This window comes from Microtus ochrogaster, chromosome 4 (assembly GCF_000317375.1).
Source record: "Microtus ochrogaster isolate Prairie Vole_2 chromosome 4, MicOch1.0, whole genome shotgun sequence".
NCBI classification, from domain to species: domain Eukaryota; kingdom Metazoa; phylum Chordata; class Mammalia; order Rodentia; family Cricetidae; genus Microtus; species Microtus ochrogaster.
In genome coordinates this window covers 5,234,565-5,249,630 of record NC_022011.1, presented here as the reverse complement: position 1 = coordinate 5,249,630, position 15,066 = coordinate 5,234,565, and the positions used below count along the sequence as shown (strand labels likewise).

Sequence of the window (15,066 nt, the reverse complement as noted above, 5' to 3'; positions counted from 1 at the left end):
CCTTTCCTGGAACTAGCTCTTGTAGACCAGGCTGGTCTCTATCTCACAGAGATCCGCCTGCCTCTGCCTCCCGAGTGCTGGGATTAAAGGCGTGCGCCACCAACGCCCGGCTTGCAAGTTATTTTACTAAATTTAAATGTCCCCCTCCCCCATTTATTTTTTAAAGGACATCTAGTGAGTTCCCTGGGCATTTAATCAGTACAAAAGAAGGGTGTTTTGTTTTTAATTTTTATTTGTTTGTTTGGTTTTTAGATAGGGTTTCTCTGTAACATCTCTGGCTGTCCTAGAGCTTGCTTCATAGACTAGACTGGCCTCAAACTCCCGAGAGCTCTGCCTCTGCCTCCCAGATGCTGGGATTAAAGGCATACGCCACCACCACCCAGCTCAAAAGAATGGTTTTATTTGTGTTTTTACATATTGAATATTGGTTTTGTTTTGGGTTTTTAAGTCATAAAGAGAAGTGAGCCTATTGATGCTGTGAAACAATTACTTAGATTGACTTTGATTGTAAAAGGTTAATAGGTTATAATTGTAGTTTACAGTTAATTGAAACTGAAGCACTGTGACAAGTAGATGCTTTGTTTTGCATACAGGCGTGAAGAAGACATTCCAGTGTGAGCTTTGCAGTTACACATGTCCACGGCGTTCAAATTTGGATCGTCACATGAAAAGCCACACTGATGAGAGACCACACAAGTGCCATCTCTGTGGCAGAGCCTTCAGAACAGTAACCCTACTTCGGAATCACCTTAACACACACACAGGTGCAGGATATGAGTGTGGGGCTGCAGCAGAACCAACATTAAAACATGGTTCTTAAAACTATCCGGGCTTACTGCAGGAGGAAGTTGAAGAATACTATTTTTGTTCCTCTTTATCATAGCTGTGGTTTTTACTTGAGATATTATCATAAAGACTTTTTATCATTATGTTGCTGAGGATTTAACAGTGACAAGAAATGAGACACTAAAGTCCAAGGCAATCAGTGAGAAAGAACGCTAGAAATATAAGTAAATCCTACCTGTGTTAAAACTGTGGCTTTCTTTTTGTTCATTTCTGGTAGCTTTATCTCAGAGAAGGTAAGTTGTTCACAACTTACGAATAGAAAAGTATAAGGATCCTTCTGGAAATTAATTTATTGTTCAAGTACAAAAAATTCTTTATTGCTGTGTTCAGTATTCTGATACTAACTTCATGTTTGGGTATGGCCAGATTCCATTGAGGTGACCACATACTAGACCTCTCCTAAACTCTTGTGCTGGCAGGTTTTTTTTTCTTTGTCAGTTTGATACAAAATGTAGTTATCTGAGAAGAGAAAATGTTTTCATTAAGAATGACCTTATGCTATCATGTGGGACCTATTCTTAATTAATTGTTCATATAGCAGGGCCCAGCCCATTGTGGGTGGTGTCACACCTAAGCCAGGTGGTCATAGGGTATATAACAAAGCAGACTGAGGGGCTGGAGAGATGGCTCAGAGGTTAAGAACACAGACTGCTATTCTAGAGGTCCTGAGTTAATTCCTCGCAACCACATGGTGGCTCACAACCACCAGTAATGAGATCTGGTGCTTCCTTCTGTCATGCAGACATATATGCAGGCAGAACACTGTATACATAATAAATAAATCTTTTTTTAAAAAAGGCTGAGCAAGCCAGAGGGAGCAATTCAGTAAGTATAGTTCCTACCCTGACTTCTCAGCAATGTAGTGTGACCTAAGAATTGTAAATTGAAGTGATTTTGGTTATAGAGTTTATCATAGCAATAGAAAGCCTAAGTAAGACAACTCTTTTTTGAAGGCTTTGTCTTTTTAGCCTAAGTACTTGGCTGTAAATCTTCCCACCCAGTTTTTCGTGGAGAATAGTTCTCTATTTCATTCAGAGTAGGTTTTCCCCTGTCTTTACGTTCTGACTGTTGGTTTTTATTTGATGCACCTGTTGTTCGATAAATTGTAGTAATAGGAGCGGCGGGGCTGCGTCCCCAGCACCCCGGGCCGCCTCCGTCTAGCTTTACCCGAAATAATTACACGGAACCTGTATTCTTTTAATCACTGCTTGGCCCATTTCTATCTAGCCTCTTCAAGGCTAACTCTCGCACCTGGACTAGCCCATTTCTAATCATCTGTGTGTAGCTCCCCAAGGTGCGCTTACTGGGAAGATTCTAGCCTACGTTTATCCTGGGTCGGAGCTTCATCGCGTGTGCCTCAGAGAGCAGAGCTCTCGCCTCTGCCCGCAAGAGTGGAGCATCGTGTCTCTCTGAGGTGTCTGCCCCAAGAGGAGAGCTGTTGAGTCTGACCTCACTTCCTCTTCCGCCCAGCATTCTGCTCTGTTTACTCCTCCCACCTTATGTTTTAACCTATCAGGGCAAGCAGCTTCTTTATTTAATTAACCAATGACCTTCCTCCATCAATAAATTAATCAGTTATCTTTCTTTAGGATTCAGATGAATTAGACAGCTAGTGGATTGTCTATTGCTTTATAAGTAGTGTGCTATATGTTGGGATATGCTTTGTCATCTAGTCACATTATATCACACACACATAATTGCATCTAGTATTTTGAAGAAACTATATTGTCCTTTGATAGGATTTGTCAATGTGTATGTACACTTATATGAATACTTCTGTTTTGTACTGTACTTCAGCCTTGAAAAGTTCATTCTGTGGTTATCCAGAACTGATTTGGTAAAACTTACTTACCTAGTTAAGCAAGCCTGCAAGAGTCAAATGTGTACATGCTAGAATATTGGTGGAGGTTTCTGTCCCGCCCAGTCTCACAGTAAACACAGAAACTATATTATTTACAATACTGTTTGACCAATCACGTAAGTGTATTGCTAGCTAGCTCTTATATATTTTACCACGAGGCTTGTGGCCTACTGTCAAGGTTCCAGCTAGTGGCTTGCTTCTTTCTTCTCTGGCGGCTCCATGGCTTCTCATTGACTCCGCCTTCTTTCTCCCAGCATTCAGTTTAGTTTTCCTGCCTAACTATTCTGCTGAGCCACTGGACGAAAAAACTTTGTTCATTAACCAATAAAAGCAACACATAGAAGGACTTCCCACACCACTACAGTGCCACTTCATGGTGAAGGATAGATAAGCTTTTCATTTTAAAAATATGCTTGTATTGCATTCTAGGGGACATTCTTTGGGTTGATTGTTTTAGGCAGGGTTTCTCTACACAGCCCTGGCTGTCCTGGAATTCACTTTGTAGAGCAGGCTGGCTTTGAATTCACAGAGATTCACCAGTGTCTGCCTCTAGTACTAGGATTAAAGGCATATGTACGGTGGTTAGCTTCTAGGGGATGCTCTTGCCTATAAAGTTGTAGCAAATGAGAAATTAGTTGGTAAACCTGGACCTTGAGCAGAAGGACATAGGTAGTCATCTAGTACAATTGGATGGACATCCCTGCTCCACAGCAGTATCTGCTACATTGATAGTTGTCGTGCTGGTTTCTACCAAAGATAGAGCTCTTTTCTTCCCTCAGTACACTAGGTACAAATCAAAAGTTATTGTTTTGATGTAAATGGTGCCTTTTTTCTATTGGTAACTTATTTTCTGTACCACCAGATTATATATACTTCATAGAAAGAATTTTTGTACTCTCTTCTAGTTCAGTGGTACTGAAGAAGCAAATTTAATGAGTAAATAAGCATTCCTTTTTCTCTTTTGTTTTTGTTTTTCGAGACAAGGTTTCTCTGTAACAGCCCTGGCTATCTTGGAACTAGTTCTTGTAGACCTGGCTGACCTTGAACTCACAGAGATCCTCTGCCTCCCGAATGCTGGGATTAAAAGCATGGCTCCTTTTAATTTCTTAGTTATTGTCATTTTCCAGTGATACTTCCCTTTTCATACTTTGTCCTTTAAGAAAAGCATTTTTGTAGTTAGGGATGGTGTCTTGTGATTGTAAACCTGAGCATTTGGGAGGCTAATGTAGGATTAAGAGTTCAAGGCTTGCCTGGGTTATATATTTATATATTGAGACTCTATCTTTAAAAGAGAGAAAGAAAAAACAAAGAAAATTTCTACAAGTGTCTGATCTACTACTTGACATTGTGAGTTTTCCTAATTACGTTCTTTTTTCTTTTTTTTTTTTTTTATTATTTTGATTTTTCAAGATGGGATTTTTCTCTAGCCCTGGCTGTCCTGTAACTCACTGTATAGACCAGGCTGGCCTCAAACTCAGAGGTCCATTGGCCTCTGCCTCCCAAGCCCTGGGATTGAAGATGTGCACCAGCACTACCTTGCTAAGAAGAATTTTTTTATTCAAAGACACTAGATTCAAATAATTAGCAGAAACTGAAGTTTAGCGTGTGTTTTCACATCTTAGGGACTAGTGCTGAAAATTGATTCAAACCTTCCTGTAGCTTGTAGAGCCACTTTCAGCTTTTGTAAGAGCTTTGAGTCATACATTGAAACCTGGACCCTTAATTCTTCCTGTTATCCCCTCTTTCCTTTAGGTACTCGTCCTCACAAGTGCCCAGACTGTGACATGGCCTTTGTGACCAGTGGAGAATTGGTGCGGCATCGACGTTATAAACACACCCATGAGAAACCATTTAAGTGTTCCATGTGTGATTATGCCAGTGTAGAAGTGAGTGTCGAGTTATTTTTTGGGAGATTTCTTAGGGTGTGTGTTTGTGTGTGTGTGTGAGAATGCCAATTTCAGGGTTAGGCATGCTAGTGTACACCTTTAATCCGAGCACTTGGGAGTCAGAGGTAGGTAGATTCTGTGAGTTCAAGACCAGCCTGGTGTACATAGTACCAGGACATCCAGGGCTATAGAGAGAGACCCTGTCTCAAAAAAACAAACAAACAAAAAAACCCATATATGAATACAAGAAAATGCTCTTATACATTGAAGAAATAACTGTACCCATGTTGTTTTAAAATGGAAGATCAGCCTGGTGATGGTGGCGCACACCTTTAATCCCAGCACTCAGGAGGCAGAGGCAGGCGGATCTCTGTGAGTTCGAGACCAGCCTGGTCTGCAGAGCTAGTTCCAGGACAGGCTCCAAAGCCACAGAGAAACCCTGTCTCAAAAAAAAACAAAAAAAATAATAATAAAATGAAAGATCTGGTCTGGTGTGTATCTCTTTGTTTGTGGGTATTGAGTTTGAAGCCTACTGGAATACAGTTAAGACCCTGTCTTAATAATTGCAACATTGGAAGGTTTGGGGTTGGAGCTATGAATCAGTGGTACATGCTTGGCAAGCAGCAGCATTCATGAGGCTCTGAATTTGTTTCCCATCACTTAGAGGAAAAAAGGACGGTAGGAATGGTTATTGACTTCAGTAAGGATACTACCAAAGTGGGACCAGGGTTGCATAAAATTAGTAAGCAACCAAACAAATCTAATATTATATTGAAAAATAAGTGGTTGTTAAGTATGTCCAAAACAAGACTAGTTCAACAGTATGTATTACTTTAGAGGTAGCTGGAAAATAGACAATAAAATTCAATTCTCATCACTGTGAAGTCCTAATACTAGGGAAAAGCCAGAGTAAATGTATGTTAACTAACTCTGGATCACTGAAGTGATCCTTCATGCCTATAATCCCATCACTCAGGATGCTGAGGCAGGTGGATTGCTGCAAGTTTTAAACCAGCCTAGGCTATAGAGTGAGACCCTGTCTTAAATTAAAAAAAAAACAAAAGAAAACAAAAAACACCCCACAACTACTCCCAAAACGTAGGATCTGAATGTTTTGTTGTCATATTAAGAATTACAACTAATTAAAGAAGATAAGTATATTATAAAAGAAGGAAGATAAAATTATTTATTTCTTTTTTAAAAAATTATTTGCGACAAGGTCTGACTACTTATGTAGACCAGGCTGGCCTGGAACTTAAGAGAAACCTGTTTGCTCCTGCCTCCCAGGTGTTCGGATTATAGGCCTGTTCCTCCACACCCAGCTGTTTGGATTTTTTGTTTGTTTTCTTTCCTATATTTTTGTATTTGGTGGTGGGGGATAGGGTGGTATTCCTGCCACTCAATGAGTGTGAAGGTGAAAGGAAAACTGCTTGGATCAGTTTTTTCTTTTAACCATGTAGATCTTGAAGGTAAAACTCAAGTTATCAGCAAGAACATTTACCCACTGGTTCATCTTGCTAATCCCCCTAACCAACATTTCTTACAGATTTTTTTTTAAACCTTTGAGAATTATTATTAACTGAAGACCTTAGAATAGGAAGAATTCAGTGGAGAGAGACCAGATATAAAAGAAGTATGCAGAAATAAAAAATATTGTGAACGAAACAGTGATTGAACCCAGTGCCTTAGGCAAGAACTCGACCAGAGAGCTATATCTCCAGTCTCTGAACATCTTGCACTAGTGTACAAGTTGTGTATCCCTTATTAGTGATGGTTGACACTAAAGGGACTTCAAGAATTTCTTCCAGGTTTTGTTTTTTTGTGTTTATGCAAGGGGTAAGATTTGTTCTTTTTTAACTATATGTGTAGTGATTGGGTAAACAGGAGTGCAGGTGCCTGCTGTGGCCAGAAGTTTGGGTCCCTTGTAGCTAGAGTTGCAAGGGTTGGTTGTGAGTTGCTGTGAACCTAATGTGAACCCTTGGAAGAGTGGTACACACTCTTAACCATCGAGCCATCTCTAGCCACCACCACCCTTTTTGAATTTTATAATATTTACATAAATGTTCTGACATCTTGGCAAAGAGACTCAAGTTTAAGCATCAGATTATGCACACAAACTGAAGGTAGTTTTATGTAGTTACTTAGAGTGTACCTATATTTTTACTGAGACCCATCACATGAGATCAGTATCAAATTTGCTACTTGCTGATTTGTCAGTTCTTCATTTGGGGGACTTGGTATGGGTGAAGCTCAGTGGTAGAGTATTAGGCTCTGTGTTCAGTCCAGTTCTGTTTTTAAAAAAAAAAAAAGAGGATACTCAATAATAGTTTTAGATCCCTGAGCATTTTTTTATTTCTTTTCAATTAGGAATAGATAGCCTAGCCTATTCTAATAGGAGCTATTTAATCTTTATGCTTCTAACTCTAGTAGTGGTGAAATGACTTAAACTAAGTAACAGTAAAAACCACTTTTGTGGTATCTTTAGACAGAAAACGTTACAAATTTTTCCAAAGGGCATGAATAAATGATGATTACAATTTGATTCCAGTTTTTTTCAAGCAGAAGAAATGTGAATGACAAGAAAAATTTGAAATTTAATGAGGGATCCATGCTGTTGAATTGTGAGCGTATGTGGTAATCAGACAGTCTGGGGTGGGTGTGCTAAGGTGAGCGTCATCACCTAGCTTGTAGGGAGCCTTGGATGTGGCAGTGAGAGGGGAAGGAGGAGATTGAGCAGTGCTGCTGAGATGGTTACTTGACCCTTGAGCAAATGTGAAAATTTAGTGTGTGATTTTTATGGGTATGGAAAAAAAAATCAGAATTTTTTTTTTCAAAAAATCAGGCAGACATTAATTATGAATCTTTGAAGTACTTCATAGAGTCAGATTTTAAACTCATAGCTTGGGGTAGGGTAGTTACCAAGAGACAGACAGCATGGCCAGTGGCAAGGAAGACAGCGAGAGATGCTCAGATCTCAGCCTGTCTAGGAAACACTAACGAGAGGAAAGAGGATGGGGGTTAAACATGAGTTTGTAAGAAATTAGTATGAAAATAGTCATGGATTACTTACTAGAGTGTTGTGAAAATTTGGAAACATAGAAGTAAAGGAAGGTCCAGATATGTGGCTCGGTGGTAGAGAGCACGTGCCTCATTTGTATCCCTGGGTTCAGGCGTCAGGACCACCACCACCACCACCACAGGGAAGAAACAGAAGTAGAGACTGTAGTACACCATTGTGTATCTTATCACCCACTCAGTTATGACTGAAGACAGTTTGCCTGGTCTGTGTTCTACCCGTTTATCCCACTCTAGTTGGATTGAAGTACTGCTGAGATACAGCAAAGGCTACAATGAAGAAACATCTATCTTTTTTACTTTTTCTAACTTTAATGCCCCAAAACAAAGTTTTTGTACCTAACCCATAGAGTTCAAATTACAGTCCTTGTTAACAGAAGTGTAAGAGGTTCGGTTGCTTTCATGTTTCAGGTCAGCAAATTAAAACGACACATTCGCTCTCATACTGGAGAGCGTCCGTTCCAGTGCAGTTTGTGCAGTTATGCCAGCAGGGACACATACAAGCTGAAAAGGCATATGAGAACCCATTCAGGTAGGACTTCTCCCCTCCTGGTACTAACGAGCTGCTCTTCAGTGAATCCTGTAAACTGCCACATGGGCCCAAGGCTTACCTGAAAGGAAGAAAAGCTCTGGTGCCAGGCGGTGATGGTGCACCCTTTTATCCCAGCACTTGGGAGGCAGAGGCAGGTGGATCTCTGTGAGTTCGAGGCCAGCCTGGTCTATCAAGCAAGTTCCAGGACAGCCAGGATTGAAAATACCAAAAAGAAAAGCTCTGGTATATTCTCCGAATTGATGGTTCTGAAAATCCACTAGAGAGCAATTTTATTCTGTTTGAATCTTTTTATAAGGTGAGAATGGTTCTAGTTCTTTAAGGGAGATATAAAATGAAATTAAAAATCATTGTTTAATTTTAAACACAGAAGCTGGATGTTGTGGTATACGCTTTCAATCCCAGCAGAGGCAGGCAGATCTCTGTGAGTTTGAGGCCAGCTTGATGTACATGGCAGATTCCAGACTAGCCAGGGCGACATAGTGTTTCTAAAAACTTAAGTCTGGATAGATTATCTAACATAATTGACTCTCCCTGAGTATTACATTTTGTAAAAAGAAAGTCTTGTGCTAGGTGTGATAGAGTATAAGCCTATAATCTTCATACTCGGGGCTGAAATAAGAGGATCTCTAATCCCATACTGTCCTAAGCTACAAGACAAGACCCTGCTTCAAAAAATGTATAGTTCTAGTTCCTCTACGGTAAGCTTTGCCATAACAACTGTGATTCTAAAATGGAAGGCTCTGTAGAGAGTTGAGCAAAGCAAAGGTATTGGGTTTGTTTGCTAATTCTGGAGATAGGAATGAGCTGAACAGTTACATCAAGCCTTACTTTCTCAAGAAAGGCCTTAGAGCCTGATGTATGTTTCTGCCACTCAGCTACTTACCACCTAAGCCATAGTATTTATTCATTTAATTTGTTCATTCTGTATTTCCTTTTAAGGGGAAAAACCTTATGAATGTTATATTTGTCATGCTCGGTTTACCCAGAGTGGTACCATGAAGATGCACATTTTACAGAAGCACACAGAAAATGTGGCCAAATTTCATTGTCCCCACTGTGACACTGTCATAGCCCGAAAAAGTGATTTGGGTAAGTACTAGAAGCAAATAGCAAATTCATAAAAATAAAAGCATAAAAGCTTTATCTTAAACTTTTGTGTATGTGCATGGCTTATCACTTAGTGAAAGCCCTTGCTTAGCTGTGCCCCTTCCCCCATACCTTCTCTTTATTGGAGTCAAACTACAAGATAATATATTCTGAACATAGATTATACATACATTAAATGGAAACTGTAATGGGAAACAGTATACCTGTCTGTAATTGTAGCTTTTCTTCCCTAAATGTTCAGAAAGTAACACATGTTTCAGTTTAAGGTTCATTTCCTCCAGGTTTTTCAACAGTATTTGTGCATTCTATCAGCAATTGGAGTATTATGTTGGTTTAGTGGTAACTATTCTTGTGCATAGTTAAGCCAGAATTACATAGAGAGTGAATTCACCTATAGGAATTTTAATGTAACCAGTGCTTACACATAATAACATCTAGAGTTTGCCCTTAATCTTTCTTACCAGATAAGATGAGAAGCCAGGAGTAGGTAAGTGCCAGCACTTGGGAAGTTGAAGCAGAAGAATCAGGAATTCAAGGACACCCTGAGTTACATGAGACCCTGTCTTAGACAGACAGAAGAGATGACTTAGTGACATATCTCTGTACTGCAATCCCAGTTACTCAGAAACAGGAGAATCCTTTGATTGCAGGAGTTTAAGACTAGTCTTAGCCAAATTAATAGGACCCAGCTTTACTAAATGAAAGAACTACAAACACTATTCTGTCTGCTCCCGCAGCCCAAAGGACTTCCTGAACATATTTGTTATCTGTTCTTTTACTTATTTATACTTTTTTAAAAATGTTGAATATCAAAGCCAGTGCCTCACACATATTAGTAGTCAATCGCTCTGCCACTAAGCTATACCCTTAGAACTATTTTCTACAGAGGCCAGAGGTCCTTGAGTTCTCTCAGGTTGTTTGTTTGGGTTGATCTTTAAGGGTTGTTATGTTTTGTTGATGATACCGAGAATTGAACCCCAGCGATCTCAGGGGAGTAATGTCAAGAGTAATAGAGCAGGACATTGTCCTAGGCTTTGTGAGCCCAAGGATGAGTGTATGAAGTGTGTGGTGTTTCCCCACCTCCTATGCTGGGGGTTGAACCCAGTCTACAGAATTAACACTCAGGTTTTGGGGTTTTCTTTTTTTTAAGGGGAGACCGAGTAATATTTTGAATAGACAATGACTTTGAATACCATATGTCATACAGTCCAACCAGTTACTCTTCTAGGACTACTCCCATTCATTCTTAGTAAATTCATTCATTTCTGACACAGAGCTTTTGGCTCTGCTCTGTAGAAGGCACTGCTACAGTAATGTTGGACAAGTTCTTTCCTTTTTTTAACTATGAATCTTCCTCTTTCTTTTTAAGATACCAAGGCAACAGGGTAAAATTTCCTGTTATAAAACTAGCTATATAACCTCATTGTATCTACATTTACCTTAACCTTTCCTATCTACCTTAGGAGTTGGTGTCACTCTGTATGTGCCTTGTCCCTTTACCCTCAACCCCACTTTCCTGTTTACTTAAATATTTTCATTATTATTATGTTCACCTTCACGCTCATATCCTTGATTTTTCTTTTCAACTTTGTGTACTGATTTCTCTATCCTCAAAAAATTTATTTTGAACAAGATCTGATGGTATAGATCAGACATCTTAGTTGCTCAAGAAGCTGAGGCAAGAGGATAACAATTTCAAAGCCTGCTTGGGCTTCCGTGAGTTCAAGGCCACTGTGGGCAATGTAGTGAGACCCTGTCTCAAATTTAAAAAAAAAAAAAAAACAACTAGTGATAAAACTCAGTGGTACAGTGTTTACTTGGCATGAGTGCCCTGAGTTTAGTTTTCAGTACCACAAAAACATTTTAAAAGTAAAAGGTGAATTTTTCCATATACACACACTCAGACTCACACACTCCCCAACCTCTCACCCTACCCCTTACAGCTAAACTGTTTTCACTAATTATCCTAACCCTGGGTTTAACTCATTTCCGTCTGACCAGCTCTGATGAAGTTATGTCCCTCCTAGCTTTTCCTGGCCTGTCTTTAGTATACCTCTCATGTACATTCTCTTCTTTTACCCCAGGAAAGTGGCTTGCTATGGTCAGTGGCCCTCATGTAGGGTGTAGTAAACCTTCTCCTCGTTTCAGGTGCTTCCCAAGCAGTACCCCGACAAACAAGTAGTGTGCTGCACTGTCTTCCCTGGGCCTCCATGATTGAAGGCCTATTGGATTTCTCTCTTTGGTAGTTCCTGCCCCGTTTTTTAAATTGTCTCTCCCTCCCTCCCCCATGACCTTAACTCTTAGATTTAAAGCTGGACATGGTGGTGAAAGCCTCTAATCCCAACACTCGGGAGGTAGGTAGACTGCAGTCTATGATATCTCTGTCGGTTCCAGGCCAACCTGGTCTATTACACAGCAAGCTCCAGGCCAGCTAGAAGTCATAGAGACCCTGTCTCAAAAAACAAAAACCAAGCATGAGCATACTTGTTCTTACTCCTACCCTTTTGAATGTGACCTTATCAGTTCCCTTGGTTCCACTCAAGTTCTAGTACCAGTTTATCCTTTCCTGTCCCCATCCCCATTTCAACATCATTGTTTCAAATTCTCTGCCAGAACAGATAGTTTGGTTTTAACCCTTTCCAGCTTTTCTTATCTCATAAGCGGCCGTGCCATTGGGTGTCATCTCCAACATTACTTTTCTCTTCTTCAGTTCATCTCACATTGAGTCAATTAACTCCTATTGCTCTCACTTCCTGGCTTCCGTGCCCAGTGCTGTCCTCTCTGTTCGGGTTCCTGTCTTCTGCCTACTGATCTCTCTACCTGTTGTTCCTGGTGGATTGGAGTGGGGGTGACACGACACTAGGGACCGAACCCAGGGTCTCACACCCGCTAGACAAGCGTTGTAGTTCTGATCTCATATTCTTAGGCTGTGAAGTAACTTTTTCTTAAGTAAATAATATATTATTAACTCATTGAAATATTTAATTTATGATTTTACAAGTTCAACTTTATATTTTGTTTGCAGGTGTCCACTTGCGAAAGCAGCATTCCTATATTGAGCAGGGCAAAAAATGTCGCTACTGTGATGCTGTGTTTCATGAGCGCTATGCTCTCATCCAGCATCAAAAATCACACAAAAACGAGAAGCGCTTCAAGTGTGACCAGTGTGATTATGCGTGTAGACAGGTAGGTGCTGTCTTAGTTAGAAAGCCATTGGTACTCTGTCCTTGTCAGGTATTATCAGAGGTAAGGTAGCTGCTGTCTGTGTGTCTATGTGTTTTCTCTTTGTTTGTTGGGATTTTGTTTTTGTTTTGTTATGCTTTGTATTTTAAGACAGAATTTCTCTGTGTCCTGGAACTTGCTTTGCAGACCAAGCTGTCCTCAAATTTACAGATGTCTGTCTGCCTCTGCCTACCAAGCGCTGGGATTAAAGCCCTGCCTGGTAGCTGCTTCTAAGAAGAATATTTTCAGTATAAGGAATACTACCAAAAATCAAAGATGCTACTCTCTGAACCAGTTCGTTGAATCTGGGTTTCCATTTAAATGCACTTTTCCTCACAGTTGATATCTTAAGGCACACCATCAACTTCTTTCTTGAAGAGGGTGTATGTGGCTCAGTTACTAGTAATAGACCCAATATTGTAAAAAGTTTAAAATTCCTCTGGGCGGTGGTGGTGCACGCCTTTAATCCCAGCACTCGGGAGGCAGAGGCAGAGGCAGGTGGAGCTCTGTGAGTTCGAGACCAGCCTGGTCTACAGAGCTAGTTCCAGGACAGGCTCCAAAGCCACAGAGAAACCCTGTCTCGAAAAACCAAAAAAAAAAAAAAAAGTTTAAAATTCCTATATAGGTTCTTTTTTGCCTGGTGTGGTAGCACGTGTCTGCAATCTCAGTGCTGGGGAGAGTCAGGAGACAAAGTCATTCTTGACTATATAGTGAATTTGAGTCTAGCCTGGCCTACATGAGACCATCACTGGAAAAAAGCAAATCAAAAACTCCAGGGGCATTAAGGCTAAAACTTGAGAAGGAGAAGAAATGGCGTAGTCCTGGAATGAGTCCTCAGAGAGAGCTAGGAAAGCAGACCAGCCAGGGTGAGCAGGGTTTTGGGGAGCACTTTTGCCTCCCTGAGAGTATACTGTTACCATCCACTCCTTGAAGATGAAAGGCCTATGGTGTGCCTGCATCGCAGCAGGGGTAGCAGCCATGTGACGCTCTGAGGCCTTTCTGACAGGCAGTTGTGTTTTCAGGAGAGGCACATGATCATGCACAAGCGCACTCACACGGGGGAGAAGCCTTACGCCTGCAGTCACTGCGACAAGACCTTCCGCCAGAAACAGCTCCTTGACATGCACTTCAAGCGCTATCATGACCCCAACTTTGTCCCTGCGGCCTTTGTCTGTTCCAAGTGTGGGAAAACATTCACACGCCGGGTAAGGATCAGTTTTCCCATCACAGTTCTTAGTATCATGTGTTTGATCTGCCATTGCAAAATGCAGTTTTTCCACTGGAGTGATAAATGTAGAGATGCTTTGCTGTTTGGAAAGAGTCATTCATCACTATTCTAAGCTCTTCTGTCCACGAGGGAGCCTTCTGTTGATAGGGACTGCAGTATCTTGTAGGCTGATGATTAAAAGGCATTTCCTTGGGTGGGTTGAAACCTGCAATCCATTCTGTCCCTAGGTAGCTTGAGTCTCTTCTGTTCTCTGTGTTGTTTAGCCAAGTAATCACTGGCCAGCCACCCTGAAACTCCTCTAACCACAGACACTGACCTTTTCCCCTGGGAGCCCAACCTTATCTTCTGACAGGTGTTTCCTTCATTCCTTTCCTCCCCCATCTCTGACTGCTCCAGATGTCTCGGGGGGGGGGGGGGGGCATGTGCTGTACCCTGGAGAACCCTGGAGTTTTATACATTCCTTGAAGTTTTTTATTCAATTAAAATTTCCAGTCTGAACTTACCTCTTTTAGTAGTATGAAACAAGGATTGTTCCTTTTGTCAGAATACAATGGCAAGACACGCTGATAATTGTGCTGGTCCAGATGGTGTAGAAGGGGAAAATGGAGGAGAGACAAAGAAGAGCAAACGGGGAAGAAAAAGAAAGATGCGTTCTAAAAAAGAAGACTCCTCTGATAGTGGTAAGTGAATAATTTTTTATTTTGTTAGAGGTGACACAGTTGGAGACTCAGTTTCCAGAGAATATGTGCAGGATATATATAGAGGCCAGAAGATCACTCTTGTGCTTGTAATCTTTCTAAAGCTGGGCATGGTGGTACATTTCCTCTGGAAGTAGAAGCAGGAAGATCAGAGCAGGGTTTCGGTGCCAGCCTCACTACATAGCAAGTTTAAGGCTAGCCTGGCATCAAGGAATAGCAGCTGACTCCCAGAAGTTACAAGTGTTCACAGTGACCATGAGCCTAGATAGCTCTGAAGTTTGCTGCAGAGGTCTCTGCTGTCAAAGACGCTGTCCCGTGGCTTTTCTTTCCCTGCTACTGTTTTGTTCCTGTTCTGTCTCTGAAGAAATTATTGATGACCCCTAATAGATTTCTGAAGTTCTTCTTTTTGTCTGGAATTTCTTGTTCATTCTGGAACCTTATAGGTAGTATCTTCTTTTTTTTGTCCCTGAATGTTGGAGTCAGTCTACTGCTAGCAAAGACCATATACTCAGCCAGGCGGTGGTGGCGCACGCCTTTAATCCCAGCACTCGGGAGGCAGAGGCAGGCGGATCTCTGTGAGTTCGAGACCA

The 15,066-nt window shown here is 41.0% G+C and overlaps 1 protein-coding gene across 2 annotated transcripts in view; it reads left to right on the top strand.

Moving 5' to 3' along the window:
- Ctcf (CCCTC-binding factor) overlaps window positions 1–15,066 on the top strand; it is a 52,433-nt gene that overhangs the window by 33,316 nt on the left and 4,051 nt on the right. For both annotated transcript variants that reach the window (XM_005345462.2, XM_005345461.2), the window contains exons 4-10: window positions 594–764; window positions 4,460–4,593; window positions 8,080–8,200; window positions 9,161–9,310; window positions 12,354–12,514; window positions 13,573–13,755; window positions 14,323–14,458. In XM_005345462.2, coding sequence (XP_005345519.1) covers window positions 594–764; window positions 4,460–4,593; window positions 8,080–8,200; window positions 9,161–9,310; window positions 12,354–12,514; window positions 13,573–13,755; window positions 14,323–14,458 — 1,056 coding nt within the window. The remainder of the gene's footprint in view (window positions 1–593; window positions 765–4,459; window positions 4,594–8,079; window positions 8,201–9,160; window positions 9,311–12,353; window positions 12,515–13,572; window positions 13,756–14,322; window positions 14,459–15,066) is intronic.